At 38.4% G+C, this 23,398-nt stretch overlaps 1 protein-coding gene and 1 long non-coding RNA gene across 2 annotated transcripts; one reads left to right on the top strand and one right to left on the bottom strand.

Annotated features, from left to right (window-relative positions):
* Positions 1–48: 48 nt before the first annotated feature.
* mmp17b (matrix metallopeptidase 17b) lies at positions 49–19,045 on the bottom strand. The gene is made up of 11 exons (XM_034689227.1): positions 18,878–19,045; positions 17,135–17,267; positions 16,874–17,027; positions 14,902–15,010; positions 13,874–14,051; positions 13,328–13,504; positions 10,313–10,409; positions 8,554–8,627; positions 8,316–8,465; positions 6,589–6,852; positions 49–1,039 (listed from the first exon to the last, which is right to left on the bottom strand). The coding sequence occupies exons 1-11, from the start codon at positions 19,004–19,006 to the stop codon at positions 630–632; spliced, it is 1,875 nt and encodes a 624-aa protein (XP_034545118.1). The 5' UTR covers positions 19,007–19,045; the 3' UTR covers positions 49–629.
* Positions 14,460–15,283, top strand: LOC117816852. Its single transcript, XR_004632035.1, has 2 exons — positions 14,460–14,568; positions 14,677–15,283. It is a non-coding gene; the product is annotated as an uncharacterized LOC117816852 (long non-coding RNA).
* Positions 19,046–23,398: the final 4,353 nt, after the last annotated feature.

The following is a 23,398-nucleotide window of genomic DNA, read 5'->3' as shown; positions in this document are numbered from 1 at the left end:
TTCACCTCTGCTGATATCAGCAGAAAAAAACTCCACAGCACCATCAAGTGGACTGAAAAAGCAATTGAGTTTTATTTCTAGAGTTACAAAGATTTTTTGCGACATACAATATCCCCCCACAAAAAATACCATGCTGTGTACATTTTTTCCCTCACTCTTGTTAGCCGGGATCAGTACCAAGTTTTCTCCGACGGAAACCAACAGCCACTGTTCTTTTTCATCTGAGGAGCATCTGTCTAGTCATCTCTGAGTCTCAGTTTCACTGTATCTGACAAGGACATCGGTTGAAACGTGGCTTACCACAGAGCTCATGAACTCAAAATAACCAGGTTGATACGGTGAAGGAATAAAGGCATTCTAATTCTGACTTTAAGACAGTAAAATTGACTGCTTCATGCAGTCTGTCTTCACAATGACATCAAACAACTTTTCTCTTTTTAATGGGGTTCAGGGTTCTACACAAATAGAAAAAATCAACTTATATAAATATTAAAATGATGTAAATACTGTGATTTTTCAGCCCTATAAAATGCATCTTTACATCATTTTTGTGCAGTTTTGCTGCACAAAATTTAGCGTTGCTTTTACGCCTGAAGAAGACTGAGGACTGAAGTTGTCTGTATGCAGCTTTAAAGGGCAAACAGTGTTGACATGATCAGGAGAACGAAAGCATTTAAAAATGTTGTCCCGCCACCAGGTGCTTTGTTTTGGCAGGTGCAATGTGTCCAGATGTGTGCACCTATATCCTCTGTGTCTTTGTGTTTGTTTTCATGCCTGTTCCTCCTTCTTCCTCCTGCTTCCTCTCTCTCCGACTCCTCCCTCCAGCTCTCCTGAAGCTCTTGTCGCCCTGCAGGAGGAGACAGAGACAAGGAAAGGTCGTTCCCCCCAGGTGAGGAGGAGGAGGAGGAGGAGGAGAAAGAGGAGGAGTCAGGACAGTCCAGCCAGTCTGCCCCAGAGGATTTTGGGTAACCGTCCTGCAGCGGGGAGCCGGGGAAGGAAAACCTCCAGTAGAGGTCTCCTTTGAAGAGATAGACGGAGCCTGGAGAGAGAGAAAGTTGATGAACACACAGTATTCATGACTTTGAATGTTTTCATACAAATTTAACAGGGACAACTATGACAGACTGTAAGGTCAAAATCTGATTTCAAGAACAACATCACAAAAGAATAAAGTCTTAAGAAGAAAAGGATGTAATTTAGGCTTTGAAGGGTCTTTATCTTATTTCAACATGCATAGACCTCACATAGATCCTGTGAAGTGAGAAGAGTCTAATATGCTGCCACAAAATACAAAACAAATATATTCTCGTATCGTTGTCTTTGATCCTGAAAATGTCTTATTAGTTCTTGTGACACAGTGGATGCTTGTGAGGTTGTGATTTCATTCCTTATGTTATGAATAGTTTCTCTTAATATGACCATCTAACTCTCCTATCGCTGTTTTTGCTCACATGAAGTGATGACATAAATGTAATTTGACAGCTTTATATTATTTGTTTTATTTGATATGTCTTTTATTTTTGTAGGGTTTTTTTATGACCCTAATCTTCTGATAGGAAGACTTATGGCTTCTTGATAAGATATTTTAGCTGTATGAATGAGTCATTTTTTGTATATTGTAATCTGGCTTTTAACTCAGAGTAATTACCTTTTAGCCAGTCTATTGTATTCTTATATTATTTCATATTTCTGGTATGTATCTGATTTGATTTTATTGATTTTATTGTCATTATTATTATTATTTTCTGACATTTCTCTGATTTTATTGTCATGATATTATTTTCTTAAGTATTTTATATCACCTTCCTCTCTACTTCTACCTATAACTGTTGTCTGCTGTCTCTGTTCTTTTGTGAAGCATGCTTGAATGTAGGAAAGGTGCTATATAAATAAAAATGAGTTGAGAGTTGAGTTGAGTTAATGATGGAGATAATGTACAGTTACGACAAACAAAACCCTTAAAACAGTTACTTAATATTTTTGGTTCTTGAAAATTTGACCCTTTACTCTCATAACTCTGCGACTTTATTCTTGTAATATGACAACTAAAATCTTGCAACTGTGTGTCTCCTCTTCCTTTGTGACGTTATCCATGAAAGAGTAATAACCCAAAGACTTTGTCTCGTAGTGATTTTGAGACTTCCTGCTTTTATAAAATTAAGTTTTTATATGACTTAAACTTAAAATTCATCATTATGACACCTTTCTGTTCCTGAAATCCTTTTTTTTGGTAGACTGCAGCTTTAAAGTCATTTTTGTTTCTCTCTCTCTCTCTCTCGCTCTCGCTCTCGCTCTCTCTCTCTCTCTCTCTCTCTCTCTCTCTCTCTCTCTCTCGATCTCTCTCTCTCTCTCTCTCTCTCGCTCTCTCTCGCTCTCTCTCCCGCTCTCTCTCGCTCTCTCTCGCTCTCTCTCTCTCTCCCTCGCTCTCTCTCAAATTTGCTTTATTGGCATGAACAACAAGATGTTATTGCCAAAGCACATAAATTCATACAGTACATTATATATATTCACAATATACTACACTCACCATATATACATTAATCACACACCATATTCATTACATATTATATTCATCACATACATATCAACCATATATTACATATTTTATATGCATTAATGAACGATGGTGTCACCTATACAGCATATCTCAATGTCCTCACACGATGAGGCGCGCTCACAAAACCTCCACCCAAAATCAAACACCATGGGATGGTGCGTCCCTCAGGCTGTGACAGGCAGACACATCTCTCTCTCTCTCATGTTTGCAGTAGTCTGTTGCACAGAGTGTGAAGCATATCTTTGATCACCCCCAGTTCAGTCATTGATGCAGTTGATAGCAGAGGAGCAGGACCCTCTCTCTCGCTCTCTCTCTCTCTCTCTCGCTCTCTCTCTCGCGCTCTCTCTCTCGCGCTCTCTCTCTCTCTCTCTCTCTCTCTCTCTCTCTCTCTCTCTCTATCTACCCCAGTTTTACATCTTCTTATTAATCTTCTTTGCTTAATCTTAAGCTCCTCTTCTCTGAACTTTATCAGATTTTTCCAGTGCGGTCTGTCAGAAGTGTAGCTGCAAAAAGTAATCACATTTGTATGATGGTAACTTGTATGTTATGAAGCACAGGGCTACCAAAGTCTGTTAAAGGTGTAGTGTGTTGAAGTTAGCAGCATTTAGAAGCATTTAACAGAACAGATTTGCTGAAAATGGGATATAATATTCAAAACTATGTTAAAAATAGTGTATAATCGCGAGGATAAAACTATAATTTTCTTTTTTTAAATTTAGAAAAAGTATGTATATTTAAATATGGCACGGGTCTCCTTACAGAGGCTGCCATCATGAACTGCCATCAAGAAACCCAAAGAAAGAATGTAGAACTGCTGAGCGCAGATGGAGAAAAACAAAACTCACTTTACATCAAAACATATTCACTGAAAAACAGGCATACTTCTCAAACCTCATAAACACCAACATCCACAACCCCAGACTTCTTTTTAGTACCATTGAGTCACTTTTACACCCCACAGTCAACAACAGTGCTCAGCTTTCAGGTTCCAAATGCGAAGAGTTTGCTGGCTACTTCAGGGAGAAAATACTTAAGATTAGGTCTGGTGTCTGCCAACAAAACATGCACACTGCACTTTTACCTGTACCAAATGTACCCTGTGATGACAAGTACGGCTGTTTTGACCTGGTTGATGCTGACACACTGAGGAAGGTGGTAACAGAACTAAAACCCTCCACATGTTCCCTTGATCCCATCCCTACCTCCCTTTTTAAAACTGTTTTTAATTCTGTATCGGAAGACATACTCACCATAGTAAATTATTCTCTACAGCTGGGTGTCTTCTCCAATGATTTTTAAACTGCTTAAGTGAAAGCTCTTTTAAAGAAAGGGAACTTAGACATTTTATCACCTAGTAATTTTAGACCAATTTCAAATCTCCCATTTTTAAGTAAGATTTTAGAGAAACTTGTTTTTATTCAGTTAAATACCTTTTTAAACTCAAATACCAAATTTGAAATGTTTCAGTCAGGTTTTAGAACACATCACAGCACAGAGACCGCCTTACTAAAAGTAGTAGATGACATCAGAAAAAACCTTGACAACAACAAACCTACAGTCCTGGTACTACTTGACCTCAGTGCTTCTTTCGATACTGTTGACCACCAAATTCTTTTAAACAGATTAAGTGAGTATGTTGGCCTGTCCGGTAGTGTTTTTAAATGGTTCACATCCTACCTCTCTAACAGAAATTATTATGTAGCAATCAACAATCAAAACTCTGAACATCATGAGGTTACCTGTGGGGTACCGCAAGGATCAATTTTAGGACCGTTACTTTTTAACTTGTACATGCTTCCCCTGGGCAGTGTCATCAGGAGACATGGCATAGATTTCCACAGCTACGCTGATGACACTCAGCTCTATGTGGCCGTGTCTCCTGATGACACTGGGCCGATTGACTCACTTTTTAACTGCATTTTAGATATTAAAACCTGGATGTCACATAACTTTTTACAGCTCAACCAGGAAAAAACGAACGTACTTGTCATCGGCTCAAAGGCTCAGAGAGAGAAACTGGCCTCCACACTAATAGTTCATGGACTTAATCCAAGCCAAGAAGCCAGAAACCTTGGTGTTTTATTTGATTCTGATTTTAATTTTAAACCACGTTCGTTTTATCACCAAAACAGCCTTTTATCATTTAAAGAACATTTCTAGAGTGAGGCCGTTTCTCTCTCTGAGCAACACAGAGAGACTAATGCACGCTTTTATAACCAGCAGGCTGGACTACTGCAATGCTCTTCTTTCTGGTCTTCCAAAGAACACAATAAACAAACTGCAGTTAATACAAAATTCAGCAGCTAGAGTTTTAACAAGGACCAGAAGGAGAGCACACATTACGCCTATTTTAAAATCTTTACATTGGCTGCCTGTTGCTTTTCGTATTGATTTTAAAATTATTTTACTAGTTTTTAAGGCACTGCGTGGCCTTGCACCAGACTACATCTCAGAGATGCTTTTAGTATATAAACCAGGTAGGTCTCTCAGATCCTCCGGCTCCTCTCTTTTAGCTGTTCCGAAGAGTAGAACTAAAACATTTGGTGACACTGCTTTCAGCAACTACGCTCCTAAACTATGGAACAGCCTGCCGGAGGCTCTGAGAGGAGCTGATGGAGATATTGAGACTTTTAAACGTAAACTAAAAACGTATTTATTCAGTCTGGCTTTTATGTAGGATTTAACAATTTTATTACCTACCTTTTACTATAATATTGATTTAAATGTTGCTTTATTATTTTAGTAATTTTAACTGTTATCTTATTCTACTTTTATGTATTTATTCATTCATTTATTCAATTTTATTTATCTACTCAGTTTTATTGATATTTTTAGCCTTAGTTTTATTTTTCAACTCTTATCCTTACCTTTTAAATATATTTATTTTAACTATTTTTATTCTTAACTTTGATGCTTGAACTTATTTTAATTACACAATTTTATTTTGGTGTGCATTAGTCTCTATTTTATTTTGGGTTTTTCTTATTTTTAATTTGTATTATTATTATTTTTATTATAGTTATTATTATCTTCCCCTAATATGTCTTGCCATTGTTTCATTTCTGCTTCTTGTTTTCAATCGCTGTAAAGCACTTTGGGTTGCATTTGATTTGTATGAAAGGTGCTATATAAATAAAGCTTGACTTATTGATTGATTGATTGATTGATTGATTGATTGATTGATTGATTGATTGATTGATTGATTGATTGATTGATTGATTGATTGATTGATTGATCATGTTTCTGCAGCAGTTCAGAACGGACAAAATGAGAAACCGCCAAGCTGCCAGTCCAGAAATTCATCCGAATGACAGGCAGAGAGGCAGAGAGAGCGGTTATTGTTTTTGTTGTTGTGCGCAAAATAATTAGTATTGATAGCATGTTATGACAAATGGGGGACCGCAGATATTATATAAAAAAAAGAAGAAAACACGATGAAATAAAGTAAAATCAGGACAGACAATGACAGAGAACTAGAGTAAGCATCTGTGTTGCTTTTCCAAGGTGTAGATGTTAGGACCTCCTCAGGTCCCAGAGTGAGGTGTCAGACCTCACTCTGGGACCTGAGGAGGTGAAAAAAGGATCATGTCTCCGGAAAACCTCTGTCGTGTGTCAGACTTCAGATGAATCAGCTTCAGAAATAAAAGATTTCTTTCATTCTGAAGGGAACACATGAAACGTCATTAGTTTAACACGGCGTGAGGAAGGAAAACAGTGACCTGAGCATGTCCTATAGTTTAATAATTATAGCCTTTAGTCTGACGGTAATACGACACATTGTCGGTGGTGGGATGACTATGTGCCATTTTCAGGAGAGCTTATGGTCCTACAAGGCCACCGTCGCTGAGGTGATGTGGGTTAGGAATGGAGGGATTCACTCGAGAATCTGACTGCTACATGCCCATGATATTTCCATTTTCTACACACTGTACCATTAAAAGTAGATTTTACGTTATGTATGCAAGTATAAACAGTCGTTTCCTTGTTTATCTTCTTGCCACGTGTCACACAGTCACAAGTTCGGTCCTCACCGTCGCTCTCTGTGGTGATACCGCTGACTCCCTCCCTCAGCAGCTGAGTCCAGGTGTCTCCCTGCTTCTTGTCCTCCGCGTCTCCCATGTCCCCCCACAGAGGACCGTCCTGTGGGTCCCAGACCAGACCCCATCTTTCTGCCGCCTCCTCTTCATCGTTTTCATCAACAGTTGAAGCTAAGCTCAGGCCCATCCTGAGGGCAGACAGAGGCTGAGGGTAGCCCTCCTGCAGGGACAGATCCCTGAATAGCCAGAACTGTGAACCTGCAGCGAAAAATCAAGCAGGAGATGATTAATAACTTCCATGTTTACCAAAAAAAAAGTCACGCTACATGATAGCAGCAAACAAGTTCAAAAAGCTGCAGCTTGAAGAAAACATTTATGTGAGATATTTCATTAAGATGGATACCAAAGCCTGCGAGCACTTCAATGGATGTAGTGCATGCTCTCTTACTGAGGGACTCAGTAATCACTTTTAATGATCCTTACTGGTGTTCTTTACATCGTTTTCAAAAGTAAAGATACAGAAATAAAAAAGAGGAGAACTGCTCACTTTGTAGGACAGCTTGCATTCAGACCTGCAGATGTTGCAGGGAGACAACCCTGCAGCAATGATGCATCTTTAACTTTTGATAATTCCCCACACTTGTATTCACAACATAGCAGTTTCTAACTCCTTACTTCTCTGCAGCTCCTTCATCCACTAAATATGGTCACTATTTACTTCAGGCGACAGACAAAAGGCCCAAACTTGAGGCTACAAAACAGCGAAAGTTAACGTTACCATGGATGTGTCCTTTGTTTCTACAGTCTTTGGTTGTTGGCTGCTGAACTGGACTGAAGTAGCTTTTCTTGTTGGTTTGATTCAGCTTGATTTACAGAGGGTCAAATTTGGAGGCTAACATTTTGCAGTAGAAACATGAATAACAATTTTCTGTTATGTTTTTTCTGTTATGGTTTTCGTTTTTGCTTTGTTATGGTTATTGTGCTCAACTCTGATGTATTTTCTCATTTTGGCCTGATTGACGTCTGTTCTGAATAAACTCAGCTTAGAATTAGATGATTCATTTAATGCTCACTCAGAAAAAACTGAAGTTATTGTTATTGGCCCCAAACACCTCAGAGAGACTTCTTCTAATAACATAACTGCCTTACATGGTATCAGTCTGGCATCCAGCCCCTCTGCTAGGAATCTGGGAAGTCTTATTTGATCAAGATTTGTCCTTCAACTCCCACATTCAGCAAATTTCAAGGTCAGCCTTTTTTCACTTGCGCTATATTTCTAAAATTAGACATCCTGATTCATGATGCGATGCAGAAAAAATAGTCCATGCATTTGTTACCTCCAAGATAGATAGATAGATAGATAGATATCTTTATTTGTCCTTGCTGCTGAATCTTGCTAAACACTGCGAGATGTTCTGCTCATAGTGGATTAAGATGAGATCAGACTGAGTCTCACCCTGTCTTGATGTTGGGTCTTTGTTAATAATTTAATATAGAGTACAGTCTCGACCTCCTCTGTTTGTAAAAGCGTCTTGAGATAACGTTTGTTGTGATTTCGCGCTATACACAGAAAGATTGATTGATTGATTGATTGATTGATTGATTGATTGATTGATTGATAGATTGATTGATTGATTGATAATAATGTCCCTGTGGAAAAGAAAACCTCTAAACATCAGTCAGAGCCCCGATACTCTGTTAACATTGTGTGAAGACTGTACCACTGATGAAGATGATGGCATGATCAGACTGTCTCTCCAGCACAGCGTGCAGACGAGGCAGGTCAGGAGGAAGACCCCTCCACAGTCGCCTGACTGAAGCCCCCCGACCCGACACCAAGCCCCCGCCGTTAACCCTCCACATCGTCAGACCTGAAAGGAAAAGAGACACAATAATGTTATCAACAGTTTTTTCAATTTCCCTGAAGCATAACAAGTTTTAATTCTGCCGTATTCAGACCTTTAAAGAAGAAAGTCTCTCCTCTGATCCTCGCCACCGCATCAAAACTGGTGTTACAGCGGTTGATGTCGGAGCTGCAGGCCAAAAACAAAGAGACTCACTTAAACCACTTCATGCCTAAATTTATCTTCATTTATTAAGGCTGAACTTTTAAACCAGAAAGTGTTCAGATAATTGCATCTCAGAAGAGTAGTTTTATACTTGGAATATTGATATTGTTATTGTTATACTTTTTACCTTAATTGTTTAAATTACATATATTTTATTGTTGTTAGTGTGCATTGATCTCTTCTCAAAAAGATTAGTGTTTATTTGAATAGGATTTCTGTTTCACCATTTTTTATTTCTGCTTTTCTTGTTCCCTTCACTATAAGACAGTTAGGGGTTAGGGTTGGGTTAGAGTTAGGATTAGGGGTTGGGGTTAGGGTTAGGGTTAGGGTTAGGGATAGGATTACGGGTTAGGTTAAGGTTTAGTTAGGGGTTAGGATTGGGGATTAGTTTAGGTTGGGTTAGAGTTAGGATCAGGGGTTAGGGTTGGGGTAAGGGTTAGATTAGGGTTGAGTTAGAGCTAGGATTAGGAGTTAGGCTTGGGGTCAGGGTTTGTTCAGGTTCAGGTTAGGATTACGGTTTGGTTGGGGTTAGGGGTTAGGGTTGGGGTTAGGGTTAGAGTTAGGGTTTGGTTGGGGTTAGGATTTGGTTAATGTAAGGGCAGGGGTTAGGGTACGGGTTTGGTTAGGGTAAGAGGTAAACTAGGGTTAGAGGATAAGGTTTGGATTAGCTAAAGATGCTGAAAGGTGCTTTATAAATAAAGCTTGATTGATTGTTTGACTTATAATTTAGACAGTCAGAGAAGGACTGAAATATATCTTATATATATACTATATTATATTATTTATATTTGTTTACTGATAAGACAAAATCAACAGCTTCTCTGCAAAGCCAAGTGTTTGCCAGCATTATCTATCTATGACTCTTTTTAATCTCTGAATGATGGAGAAATAAAGTTTTACAGTTAAAATACTTTGACATTATTCCCAGTTGATGTTTTTAGTTACTTTATTTTATCTTTGAAAAAATGAAAGCAAAAGTTTTAAGTAGGTGAAAAAAATCCCTCATTTTCAAAATATGGTTGATGGTATTTGTTTGTCCACAAGAGGGAGATGTGCACCACTACTTGCATGCTCTAAATCAGGGGTTCCCAAACTTTGCAGCCTGCAACCCCAAAAAATATAGGTGCCAAAGATTTGCAACCCCCACTGTCCCTCGAGGTGATTAAATGTTGCTTCATACTTAATTTGGCTGGTATGAAAAAACAATTTCACTAATGTTTTAGTGGATGTTTTTACAATTATGGGTAAAATATGCCATTTTAGATTACTTAAAAAAAACATTTTTGAAGACATTTTGCGACCCCCGTTACTGTATCACGATCCGCATGGGGTCCCGACCCACACTTTGGGAACCCCTGCTCTAAATTAAACTTTAAGCAGTTCTGTTTACTACCAGGTGACTTGTGATTTTTCCTAACACCCTAAACACAAATAATTAATACATATGTATATATATATATACATATGTATATATATACATATACAGGTCACTGCTACTTCTTCATGATGCAGAAATGTATTGTACTGTCAGAGCTGTCAGCACACCTGTCCTTAACTGGTTAGCATCAGTTCAAAGGTTTGGTTAAAACACATTCATATTGTAACTGCAGGTGAGATAGTGTCCCATAATACCTCTTTTCGAGTCTTACCTGTGGCTGTGATGACGATGGTCGTGTCCTCTGTGACGCAGCTGAAGGTCTGGAGCGAGGCGGGGAGCATCTGTGGCCAGCAGCTGGTTCCTCTTACCTTCAATAAAATCAAAACACGGTTTATGTAAAAACAAAAAAGCAAAAAAGTGTTTCATTAATATCACAATAAAGACAAAGTGTTTAGGCATATATGAAAAGTTACAGCTGTTTGTGGTACTCAAGTTCAACTCTGAAAATATTTAATATTAATTGTCTTGTTGATTAAATGGTTCGATTAGTGGATCAAAAACATCTGCAGACTCTAATACAGACATTGGCGTATGTCAAGTTTAAGTTCCAGTAATCTGCAGCTCTTTAACACACACTTTATCAGTACAACAATTATTTATTTGAACTGTCACTCAGAGAGCTGTGGATCAAGTATTGGATTTAGTATTTATAAGACTGTAAAAAGATGGAGACATGTCAGCCACACAAAAGTGAATCCAAAACATTTCCAACTCCCCCTGCTGACTGTCTGCATAATAGCCAGTCAGTAAACACTGCCTCCTTCATGTTAACAGATGGGACATGGGTCAAACTACACAATAAAAATAAACGTCAGATAAGTGTCCTTATGTTCGTTTTTTACAAGTTAAGTCCAAAAAAGTTATGTGATGCAATAAAAAGTGATGTGACTTCATGATTCGCAGCCCTATTGACCAATGAGGCTCCTGCAGCCCCATGTGCACCAGATTGTGAGAGTAGAGGAGGAACAGTGAGAGGGTACAAACTGTATCTTTGCCAGATTCAGAGAATGACCCCAGTGTTGTCCAATAGTCTGTCTGAAAACCACGTCAGTACCAGAGAAAGAGGATGAATGTAAAGTAAAGTAGCTGCTGGATGCACTGATGAAAATGAACAGTGGTTTGCATTTTAAAGCGCACAGCTGTCCATCTAAAGAGGTGCTGGTGATGTGGAGGAAGCATGCATGACATTATGCAAAGGGTAAATGAATAAGGAAGCCCTCTTTTGAACCCTGATGCTGTCACATTTTCTTGCAGTTTCCTGCTTTTAATCCTTTGACTCTTTGCAACACGAGACACTCACACGAGTGTCTGAGCTTAATGCGGAGGATAAAACTGGAAACAAAGAGTGCTGACCGCCCGTACTTTCTTATTAAAAAAGCAGAGGTCAGCCAAGGCAACAAGGTCCCAGCTGTTCTGTTTGTCACAAAGCTCCGGCTGCACGCCTGCTCTCAAGTTTTAAGACATGCAGTCAAGATAATAAAGTCCTTCTTCTGTGTGTCATGATGCTGTAAAATTGCAGTGTTTAGTTCTTAATATTCATGAATCTTCATAAACCAGTCTCATTAACCCTCCTGTTATGTTCGTTTCTCTGGAACAGCAATGATGTTCCTGGGTCAATTTGACCTGGGGCATATTCAATAATCCAAAAGTGTCAGAACCCCAAAAAATCCAAATACACATTTTTTTAAATCTAATTTTTAACTCCATTACTAACCATTTAAAATCAATATTTATTCCATTGGTGTTCTTTCATTCTCACAGATCATGGTTCAATGAGGATAACTCACTCGTTTTTCATTCAAATTCATGTTAAAACTTTTAAAATGTACATTGGAAAGACCTAAATATAAATACAATAGTTTTACATGACATAGATTTTTGTTTATCTTATTTAACATTTAGATTTTTCATTATTTCATTATTAAAGAAGTACGTAGAACCCATACTACAAGGGTACATATGCCAAAACGAAATAATGTGTTCTCAAAAAATAATTAAAATACATAAAACTGTGCACACACACACTTTCACATAATAGTCCATCTATAGATCACAAGCAACCGGGATATGTGCACATGGTCTAGCTTCATATCCTGCCCCTTACATGTATATATCTATCTAAAAGATGTTATATTCCTGTGTATTTCTTTTTTGTTTCTACCTCTAAAAGTAATGCATCACAACAGTAACATTTACAAACCCAATTCCATTAGAGGAGTGACATTGTGTAACATGTTCATAAAAACTGATTTTGATGGGTTACAAATCATTTAAAACCTATACTTCATTGAAAATTAAATATAGTTTTAATGATTTGCAGACCATCAAATTCAGTTTTATCAACACTTAACACTGCATACCAACTCTTTTAGAATTGGGATTACAATAGATCTAATCCCATCTGATCTAGTTTTAGACAACTGGGCTCAGGATCAAGAATCAGTCTTCAGGGTGGATTGGATCTAATCCTGAGAATTCTTTTTCATAAGAAATAAAAGGAGTCAGATTAATCAATTCAAACTTGGTTTTGATTTTGATTAAAAAAAAAACGAGTTTTTAAAAAAGTTTTGAGAAGGCTGGGATAACTTTGAAACTAAAAAAAATAGGATTATCCTGATCCCGGCAGAGGGCTGGTTTTAGGTTGGATTAAAAAAAACATACTAAATACAGCATTTTTAAAATGTTGTATTTAAGACATATATTAAGAAATATTAGTTCTTAAATTGCCAGGTCACTGCCAAGACATTGAGATTCTTAAAACATAAAATATGTTGTACTAAGAAAACATTTCACATTCCCAACTCGGTCAAGGCAGATGGCTGTCTAACATGAGTCTGGTTCTGTTCAAATTTCTACAAAATGAAGTTTTTCTCCTGGTGGATTATGATGGGATAAAACTGAGTCTCATCCTGTCTTGACGTTGGGTCTTTGTTAATAATTTAACAAAGACTACGGTCTAGACCTGCTCTGTTTGTTAAAGCATCTTTAGATAATGTTTGTTGTGATTTGGCGCTATACAAATAAAGATTGATTGATTGACTCAGTCTTCTTGTCTTTTTTTATGAAAAGACTGGGACCAAAGTGAGTTGAAAGTTTAAATCTGGATCATTTTGACTCAACATCTTGAACAGTTGAGCCCAGATGATTTACCTTTTCATGGTGGTCACTAGTCTGAGTTTTCACACACAGATGTGAGAAAGTCTTCTTGTACAAACTGAAACCTCACCGTAGAGCTGGGTGATGTGCTCCAGGTCTTGGGGTCCCAGGCGGAAGTGTAGAGGATCTCCTGCAGGTCCCTGATAGTACGGCCTCATCACTGAGTGCCGGGACGAGGAGTGAGCTAGTCCGAGTGCATGTCCAAACTCATGAACCAGCACGGTGAACAGGTCAGTGCCCTCAGAGGCTGGAGGAGCGACACAATGAAAGCACATTAAGCTGATCAAAAGTCTCATGGGAGATTATTGATGACATGTCTTAATGATTCACTAGGATGTTTGTGGCAAATGTAGATTATCCCTTGACTGTTGTGGTAATCCCTGCGTCTGATTAACAAGATGGCCATCTTTGTTTTTGTTTTTTTTAAAGGAAATTAAGGAATTATTTCTCATTAAGGATCAAATTTAGAGTAATTTCAACAGTCAGAGTCCAAGTTTTCCTTACTGATTTTATTCATTGACTAATAACAGTTTACTGTTTTGACTGAAGTTTTTAGTAGGCCTACTTGAAAAGATATAATACATTTAGATTACATAATATTATACATTTTACCCACCTGGCTGTCTGAAAGCCCACGCCTCCTCTGCATCCAGGTGAACTCCTCCTGCCCGTGCGGGGTCAGATGGGAAGAAAGCATGGCCCACTGCGCCACCTGCCCCATCAAAGGGATAGCCATCACCATGGTAACCATGCAGGAAGTCTACCTGTAGGTCTGCTGTCTCTGGATTCCCCACCTTAAGACAGGGGACAAAAACTTTATGTTGATTTTTGGGGGTCGTTTAGTTTGGGTTTTCCTTGTTTTTTTATTTGTCATTGATTACCTGTTTTATTTTCGAGATGAACTTTGTGTTTCAGTCTTGTTTCCTCCCTGTGTGTGTTCTGTGTTGTGTTCTGTGTTCTGTGTGTCTTCTTGTTAGAAGTTGACCTTGTGTCTTCTTCGTGGTTTCAGTGTTTCATGTCTTGTGATTTATTCCCTGTGTGTGAAGGGTTTGTTTTATTTTGTGGTTGTTGCTTCTAGTTGCTTCTTGTCTTTGTCTGTTTTCCCTCCTTTTTTTGATTGTGTGCTGCTGAGTGTTTCCACCTGTGTCTCATTTGTCTCACCTGTGTCTGATTAACCCTGTGAGTATATAGTCTCTGTGTTTCCCGCCTGCTGTGTTGGTTCATTGTGGTCTGTGTGTTATGGTCCCCTGTGACGTCTTCTCCTGCTCCTTGCGATACCCTTGTGTTTTCTTTTGTGGACTTTTATTTTAAGTACGTTTTTGCTTATTCCTTTTGTTTATTAAATCCTTTTTATTTCAATCTGCACTTGGGTCTTCTTCCTTGTTTTACCCTTTGTGACATGTTTGCCTTTATTGATAGGACGGCTGAAGAGAGACAGGAGTGGGAGGAAGACATGCAGCAATTCGTCGACTAGAAGTTGAACCAGCTAGGCCAACAGCGCCCCTTTGTAGTTGTTTTTAAGGCCGCTGAGGAGCAGGTGCAGCTAGCAGGGGTTACGGTGTCAATCTTGTCATCCATGTAAGAATCTCAACTCTGCCATCTTTAAAATGTATCATCAATCCAGCATCAGACAAATATACAAACCTCATGAAACTCCAGCGGAGTTGGCTCAGCCCACACTCTTAAAGCGTAAAAAACCAGAGAGCGAATTGTTTCCCGGGACAGCTGAGAGGAAGACGGGTACGAATGCAACCTAAGGACAGAGACAGAGAGAGAACACAGACGACTTAAAGAAAATGTGTGTTCTTTTGAAGACAGAGAAGTGACTTCACATAAGTATTGCACAGCTTTTGAAGCATCACAAGACATGTGGAAACTGTTAAATGCACCTAAATGTCTACTGCAAAGCAAAAGGATCTCTGTGTGGTATTGCTTTTAGCACATATGAATAAGATATTAAGCATTTAGTGGGGCCACATTGTCCCCTTTCCATGAAAATGAGCTTCATTAAAAAACACTTGTACAATTTTGCAAACACAATCATTAAAAGACAACAGAGACATGATGAAATGATTAATGAGGGGCTTCGTCATATCTATCTGCACTATCATATACCAATGCCACTGACTGAGCACACAGACCATCATACCAGTCTTATGGAGTCAATCGTAGCCAACCATTGTCAGGGTGCTTTCACACCTTGATCAAGTTGTTCTGAAACATGGGCCAGCAATCAGATCGCTTACAAGAGGTGGTCTCTGCTCGTTTCAAAACAGCCCGTGTAACGGTGTATTTCAACCCACAACCCAAGTAGATAGCTGCTTGACTCACCACTAGTGGTAGTGGGCTAGTAGTAATCCCTGCAGAAATACAGCTGCAGTGATTTTGAATGCTACTGATAATTATCATCATGACATAGCAGAAATTAACAAAAAAAGAATCCAATTGAACATTTCACCAAGTAGCATCAAAATATGACCTGAAATATTTAACCTAAAGCAGATCTGAGGACCTTTTTGGTTCGTATGAATTTTGGCGCCCCCTGTGGGCAAATTATGTGGAACAAAGTCCAAGTTAGATCATTGGTAATTTAGATAAAGATCTTTATGTAGCGTTCACAACAAACGCAAATGATTGCGTATGTCCCGAGAATACTAACACCAGAATGTTTTTGTCACATCACGGAGAAACTGAGGAGGACCCATGTGCAAAAAATCAAGATTTAATAATGAAAGAACAAAAGGTACAAACAAACTTACTAAAATGTCCAAGGAACTGAGTTCAAAAGAAAACACTGGAAACACTTGGATAAGGAAACACTAGGACGACATACAATGATCCGACACAGGACAGGGGAAACAGAGGAACTAAATACACAGAGTAATTAACACAGGTGGAACTAATCAGGGTAATCAAAGAAGGAGGGAAACACACAAGGGCAGGAAGTAAAACTAAACTGGAAACACAGGGGATCAAGAACTACAAAATATAACAGGAAAAACAAGACAAGACTAAAAAACACAAGAAAATACAACAAGAGACATGGATCACACACAAGGGAGACAACTGAAAACTAACACAGAACACAGACAGGAAGAAAACAGGGTATGAAACACAAGGAAAAAACTAAACATCAACTCATGACAGTTTAGTGTTTTGTGTCACTTAATTCTTCCCAAATGTATTTAAAAAACTGGGACAAAAGTGAGCTGGGCCTTGAATGTACAAAGATAAAAGTCCAAATCTGGATTATTCTGATTCAATTTTTGAAAAAATGGGCCCAGATGATAAAAATGTATTGGTTGAGAGTCTGAGGTTTCACTCAGAAGTTTCAAGAAACACAAACTGAAGGTCTTGTACTGTACAGATGAAAAACACATCCAGATCAATCTAATCTGATTCATTCTGATTTTTAGAATTCTTTCTTCTATTGTACATCCAGATTTACCTGATCCCAAGAAGCAAAGTAGTGGATTGCCAACTCTGGATCATTCTTATCCTGGTTAACCATTTGAACAACTGGTTCTTCCAGCAGTCAAGACAAAATCTCCCTTTTCTCTGCCCAAAGGAATAAAACGTATACGCTCATGGTACAGAATAAAAGATCTGATCTGACCTCCAGTTTATGTTCCTGCGGTTCCACATTGAGACAGCTCTCCTCCTCCTTCTCCTCATGTCCCTCCCCTCACGGCTGACTGCTGACTTTGACAGCTCATCCTCGTCTGGAAGTGAGCATCGTGGACTGTTCATCAACATCATCGTGTCCTCGTCTGGATGCACCAAAAAACAGGTTTTAGATTTCAGATTGACAGAACAGCAGTCTGGATATCAGACATCGATCACTGAACTTTGCACTGCCTCCGTTTGTGGTCCTCACCTACAAGTCCAGTGTCCTTGAGGCCTGCAAACCTCTGCATGGCTCTGACAGCATTAGTGACGGCTGTCCATGCCTGTAGCTGACCAGTGGAGGGGTCAGGGGGCGGGAGGTAGCCATACTTCATCAACCAATCCTGTGACCAGAGAAGAGCGCAGAAGTAGTGTAAGCCTCTAGTTTTTCATTTTAGCCAAACCTATCTTGATTCTTGAGCCAGGAGTCTCTTGGAGGCGGCTACTTCAAGGACCACAGTAAGATTTATCTCTGACTGAGAGCATACACTTTTTTTGTGCTTGCTATCTTCAGACATTACGCTCTGTGACTCCATGTTTCAGTTCAGTGACAGCTGTAACATGTCTCTGCTGCTTTAATAACTATCATCTTAAAACCAGCGTTATAACTCTGTCTGACTTGTTGGGTAACTTAACTCACTTTTTGAGTCACTTTGTTCCTGACGATCAATGTGTCTCTCCATCTTTCATCGCCCTGGTGCTGTGGTTATGAGTGTCAGCTTTACAGATAAGTGTCATTGTCCAGTGGTGTGAACAAACATTGGTATTTCAATTCTAGACCCCAAATGTATATATAAAAAAAATATATTATCCGGATCAGTACATTAGGTTTTTAGAAAAAAAGGAAGTCATTCAATTTTTCTAATTGCCTACCAATCAAGCTGAGTTCAAACATTGCTCATAAGTTCAAATTTGAAATCAACACAAGGTACTTGTGCTTTAATAAAAGCATAAGCCCTCATCTGAGAACCCGATCCCATCATGCCTTCATAACAATATTATCTACTGATAAATTATGTAGCTCCTAATGTCGACAACCAGAGATAAATGGGACAGATGGGCAGTGAGGCTGGCCAATGTCATTTTAGACTATATCAGCTTTGGATCAATGCTTCACCATTCCTTTTTTCTTCTTCTTTTTGTCTTTTGGGAAATGTTGTGTTTATACAGCAGCGAGGAAAACTGTTGGAAGTGCGTGTGTGTGCGTGTGCGTGTGTGTATGTGTATATGTATGTGTATGTGTGTTACCAGTTGGAAACTTTTTTTTTGCTTTTTTGACTCAGGTGGGCACACCTAAGATAACCGCCTTTTATAGGGGTGGTAAATAGGCGGTTATCTTAAAACTAGGAGGCTTATCTAATCAAACTACTTTGACCTTTGATATAAAATATGTAAAAATGTTGTGTTCTTGTTTATCATTTTTGAACCTGGAAAGGTAACTCAACAGAGTGGCAACATTTAACTCTACTGAACTCTTTAATGACTCATAAAGACGATGTCCCTGTTTTAAGGTACAAACAAAAGAAAACGTGCCACCCTGAAATGCACAGAAGTTGCTAACAGCCTGTTGAAACACAACTTAAATAATTGATTTCAACAGAAGTACTGCCTCTGACTATGGGGCGCTGATTGTTAAAGTTGTGCACAATGAAAATAACAGCAACAATTCTTCACATTTAGCTCCAAAACATAATAAGAATGGAGTGTGAAATTTTAAAAGTCAGTTTTTTTTTTAATCACATTTAGAGCACTATATCTTCTTCACATTTAATTTTGTTGTGAAAAATATATTTAAGTTTGGCCTCCAAATATGCCTTTCCAACATTTTTACAAAGGGCCTGCTTGTAACCCGTAGCTCTGCCACTGGTTGTTGAAGTAGTTTGTGAACATACTTTTCACTATGATAGATTGATCCTTTAAAAAATGATCCTTAATGTTGTTGTTTTTTTTTTACCACCAGCTGTGTACTCTCATCTTCAGTGGGGGCCACAGGTGCAGAGGAGGGTCCCAGGGTCACATCAGCAGTGGAGGGTGTTTGCATCCTTCCATGGCCCAGGAACAGAAAGAGGATCCACGTTCTCATCTTGGCTGCATATTTTTTTTTACAAATAATCACCTCAGAGAAATCTTCAAATCTTTGGAGCCCCAGGTGATTGTCTCTCCCTGAAAATAAAATATAAAGTTAGAGAAACACTTCAAAAATATATAGCTGCAATTTTCAAGAGAATGCTGCACAAATATTAAGAGAAAGGTTCAAGTCAAAACATTAAAAATCATTGTGAACCTAAATATCTGTCTAATATTTGAACCTGTCAGAGTCATTCCTTGAATTATTTCTTGTTTGTTCTAATCAAAAACTGATTTTGCTGATGGTCCAAACTCAGAGATGAAAGCTGTTACACCATGATCTCTGTTAATACTGTGACTGGCTTTAAGGTGTCAATTCACTCCTGAGAAGAGAGAATCAAGGTTGTAGCTCAGGGGAAACTGTTTGTTCTTTATTCTAAATTATTCTTATATGAAGTTAAATTCTTGATTCTGATTGGTCAATACTCCAATGCAATGGGTTGCTATTGCTCAACAGCACACTGATGCCATAGATACAGCTCTGATCACAGACTGAAGATTAGCCTCACATCAGTGTGCTGACAGAAGCGAAAAAATAAAAGAAACAAAAAAGACAGGAGAGGTTAAAGAAGCAAAACCTATAGACTGTGTCAGAGAAATGTACAAAACTGAAAATAACACATGAAGTAAACACTTAAACTAACAGAAGAATGGGATACAACAATGTTGAAACCGGTAACTGGAAAAAGAGAATCACAGACTAACAGTGACAAGGAAGAAAACATCAATCAGGAGCTGCACTGATTCATCTTGATTGAGTAAAATGCAGATGAGCTCCTTCTATTCCCGCCCATCTCTTTTCAGAAGAATGAGCTGAGTTGAATTTAAAGAGACATTCTACCTGCTCTATTCTCTGCCGCCGGTATCATGACCATGACTCGCAGTTTCTGAATGGTCCATCAAATTGTGTATTTTCAGATATTAGAGGACCACGAGCATAGGACCGGGTTGGCTTGTGTCACATTTTGTGGGTCAAAGGATAATTGGATAATTGTACGTGTGCAAAAATACAGAGAAGTTGGTTTTCATGATGTGTCACCTTCAATCACAAATCCAAAATGTTGTGCTCTCCAAATAAATTGAGAGTAATATTTAAAAAATCCTCCATGTTTTTTACAGATGCTATGGGAAGCTAACATCTTTGCCACATGATCAACAGGAAGAGGAGACATCCTAAACTTTGTAAATGTGCTAGACTAATTTTCAGAGGATTGATTTGATATATTGTGTGTGTGATCAGGTTGTCTTTGGTCAATCTTGCTATTCAGAATTAACAATAATACCAATAATGGGGTTCTGAATCAAGTATTTTCCACAGACAGCAGGTGATAAGTGAGAACACTGGGTAAGATATCAAGTTATTATTACAGTGGGAGTGAGCCAAAACTGTTGAGCCCCTATACTGCTGGAAGTCACTTCAAAGTGCCCTTAAGTTGAGAAGAGTTGCAGAATTATTACGCCTTTACATGTTTGTTTTATTGCTCAGTAAGTCCAGCATTTCATACCAACGAGTTATATTTAGGGGCATTTTCACCTGTATTGATAGGACAGCTGAAGAGAGACAGGAAATCTGGGGAGTAGAGTAGGGGAAGACATGCAGCAAATGGTCGCAGCCAGAAATTGAAACAGCAACCACTGTGACGAGGACTATAGCCTCTGTATGTGGGGCGCACGCTTAAACCGCAAGGCCAATGGCGCCCCAAGCCAAATATATTTTGGCTTGGCTATCTGGATTTGTGTGAAATCCCTTTAACACCCCTCCATTACACATAAAACACAGAGGGTGCACTTTAAAGTAGGTTTTTATCTGCAGTATCTTTACTAAGCCATAGAGACATATCAATACAGAGGTAAGTGAAATAAATCTGCTCTGTATGCTGAAATTATTCCCCATCAGATGACTGAATTCTCTCAGCACAAAACCAGGCTGAACACCATGACAGCCAATGTCACAAAGAATGAATGAGTGAAATCAGTCATTGAGTGAAGATGACGGGAAACATCCATACTGTATTCCCACAGGGAGACAATAAAGCAGACTCAATCAGAAGATGGAGGGACATTACCATAAACCACACAGGGGAGGGAGACACTGACGGCTCCACAGGACACTCTGGATGATAGTGTGTGTGTCTGTGTCACACAGAAGATGCTCCGTTTAATTAAGTTAGAGGGTTTACCGTTTCAGTTAAAGCACGAGGGGGCAGAGAAGAAAGGATGAAAGGATGGGATGGATGGAGGAGGAGAGGAGTGTTAGAGTAATGAGGTTAAAGCAGTGAAGAGAGCAGGAAGGTGGACTGTTAAAAGCTAACAAACATTCTCCTTTACAAGTAATATTATTTTGAAAAACTTGCCCACACTTTTGTTGTAGATTGTAGTTTGGTTGTATTTATTCCTGACAGAAAGCAATCATCAATCATTTAAACACAGGAACTTAGCTTTTATTTGGAGTCCGCCTGTGACGTCCCAAAATCTAAAATATGACTGTAACAGGTTTTTATTAGAATAAGCAGCACCCTCTACCTGACACAGAAAGTATTACCTGAGGATATACAAAAGTCATGTGACATTTTGTACAGAGCAACAAAGTCTATGGTGGTAGTTTGGAGCAAAAGATGGGTCAAAAATCACTTCCATCCCAGAGAATTTTTAGAGTATGTCCATCTATATGGAAAGCCAAAGGTGCCATTATTTTCCTCCAGTACTGAGTTTAACTCTAAATTAAGTTTGTATACAATGTGAGCGATAAGGCTAACCAATCTGCAACACCCCAAACAATCCTAATAAGGAGAATCATAGTGCAAGTTCAGAAATGATGCATATTCATGAAGAAATGGAAAAGTCCAAAACAACGGAAACACTGCTGATGAAAGAACATGCAGCAAATAGCCCAAACCGCGGCATTCACAGTAAACGTGCTGCAAATACATACATGATGCAAATATAAAAGCACACATATCTCGAAACAGTTGAAAAAAAAACACTACATGTAAAGACATGAAGATGCAAATACTCCAGGACTGTAGGCGGCGCTCAGTGGAACAAGTTCAAGTTTATTATTGGTGGGAAAGAGTGACAAAGACCAGAAATAGTTTCCTTTTAAACATCATTTAAACTTGACGAGATGAGGAATTAGATGTTTGGATGACATGTCATAGTTTAACAAATGTGTGAAATGTTTAAATTACAGAAACTGCAGGGCTAATGAGCTCTGTAGTTAACTCACACTGTGTATTCACAGCCTGACAGCTAGCAGACTCCGCTAATAGTACTACTAGCTAGGAGGCTAACTTAGAGTCATAGTTAACTTAAGCCACACATGTCATTCCCCAGTTTCTCTTCCCAGTTTCTACTCTATCAAAAATAAACTTCAAAAGTTTGAATAATTTCTCAGTAAAAGTAGTGCAAGTTTCAGTTCTTGTTATAAAGTTGTGTTTTTGCACAGTGGTCAGTGAGACTCGACCATCACACACTCTTGGTTCCAGCTTAGTCCATCGTTATGGTGTCTGATAATAAGTTCACTATCTGGTCTTCCTCACTCTGTCCTTTCAATAATAAAATGTTATAAATCTAGTTCAAACTTCATTAAAAAGTGGCACTTTTTGACATAGATCCATTTCAAAATTGAAAAACAAACAATTAAGAAATTAAAAGAACAAGACTTAAGAAATATTTGTTTCTAAATAAAGCTTTTTTTTGAAGTTTCATAAATTCTGATGCATTTTCCTTTAAAAAACCTTGGCTTATGAAAAACTGAACAAAAATAATCCAGGAAGTTTTAATCAGTCCATTAAATTGGCTTTAACTGTGGAGCACATCAATCAGAGTGTTTTGTTAAGTATTATTATTATATTGAGAATAAACGCAGTAAACATGATGAAGATGTGTGAGAAAGATGACGGTCCAGCAATATATTACTGTTGCTTGAGGTGCCAACTTTTAATGAGTTGATACCAAGATTATAATTTCTCAGAAAATTTAAAATTTACAAGCTTTAATTGAACAAAACAGCCTTTGTATTTTCCCTCAAGAATTTGAATCCTGTTACTGAGCTTGGATATATTTAAATGATTCTGTCATGTTGGGAAACGTAATTTATGCATCATAAAAATGAACAATAAACTGATTCTATTTTTAACTGCTCTTTTGGTGTCTAGTGAAAATCCTCTGGGGTAGGCTAGTAGTTTTTATAGGCTTTTTTTTCTTTCTATAATCTACCCTGAAAAGACACTTACACTTGAGTTTTCCCATGAGACTAAAGACCTGCACAGAAGCCCAATCACTATTTCTGCATGTGTCTGTACTGTAATCCTGTTTATTTGGCTTTGACACATGCATTACTGTTTCC

Source organism: Notolabrus celidotus, chromosome 8 (genome assembly GCF_009762535.1).
Source record: "Notolabrus celidotus isolate fNotCel1 chromosome 8, fNotCel1.pri, whole genome shotgun sequence".
Taxonomy (NCBI): domain Eukaryota; kingdom Metazoa; phylum Chordata; class Actinopteri; order Labriformes; family Labridae; genus Notolabrus; species Notolabrus celidotus.
This window is presented reverse-complemented; position numbering and strand designations above follow the sequence as displayed.

Excerpts from the sequence above, each read along its gene's own strand:
- mmp17b (XM_034689227.1), bottom strand. The coding sequence starts at position 19,006 with ATGAGAACGTGGATCCTCTTTCTGTTCCTGGGCCATGGAAGGATGCAA. Across the intron at positions 8,628-10,312 it reads CATCGTCATCACAGCCACAG|CTCCGACATCAACCGCTGTA; the intron begins GTAAGACTCGAA and ends TTTGGCCTGCAG. Across the intron at positions 1,040-6,588 it reads TATCACCACAGAGAGCGACG|GCTCCGTCTATCTCTTCAAA; the intron begins GTGAGGACCGAA and ends CTCTCTCTCCAG.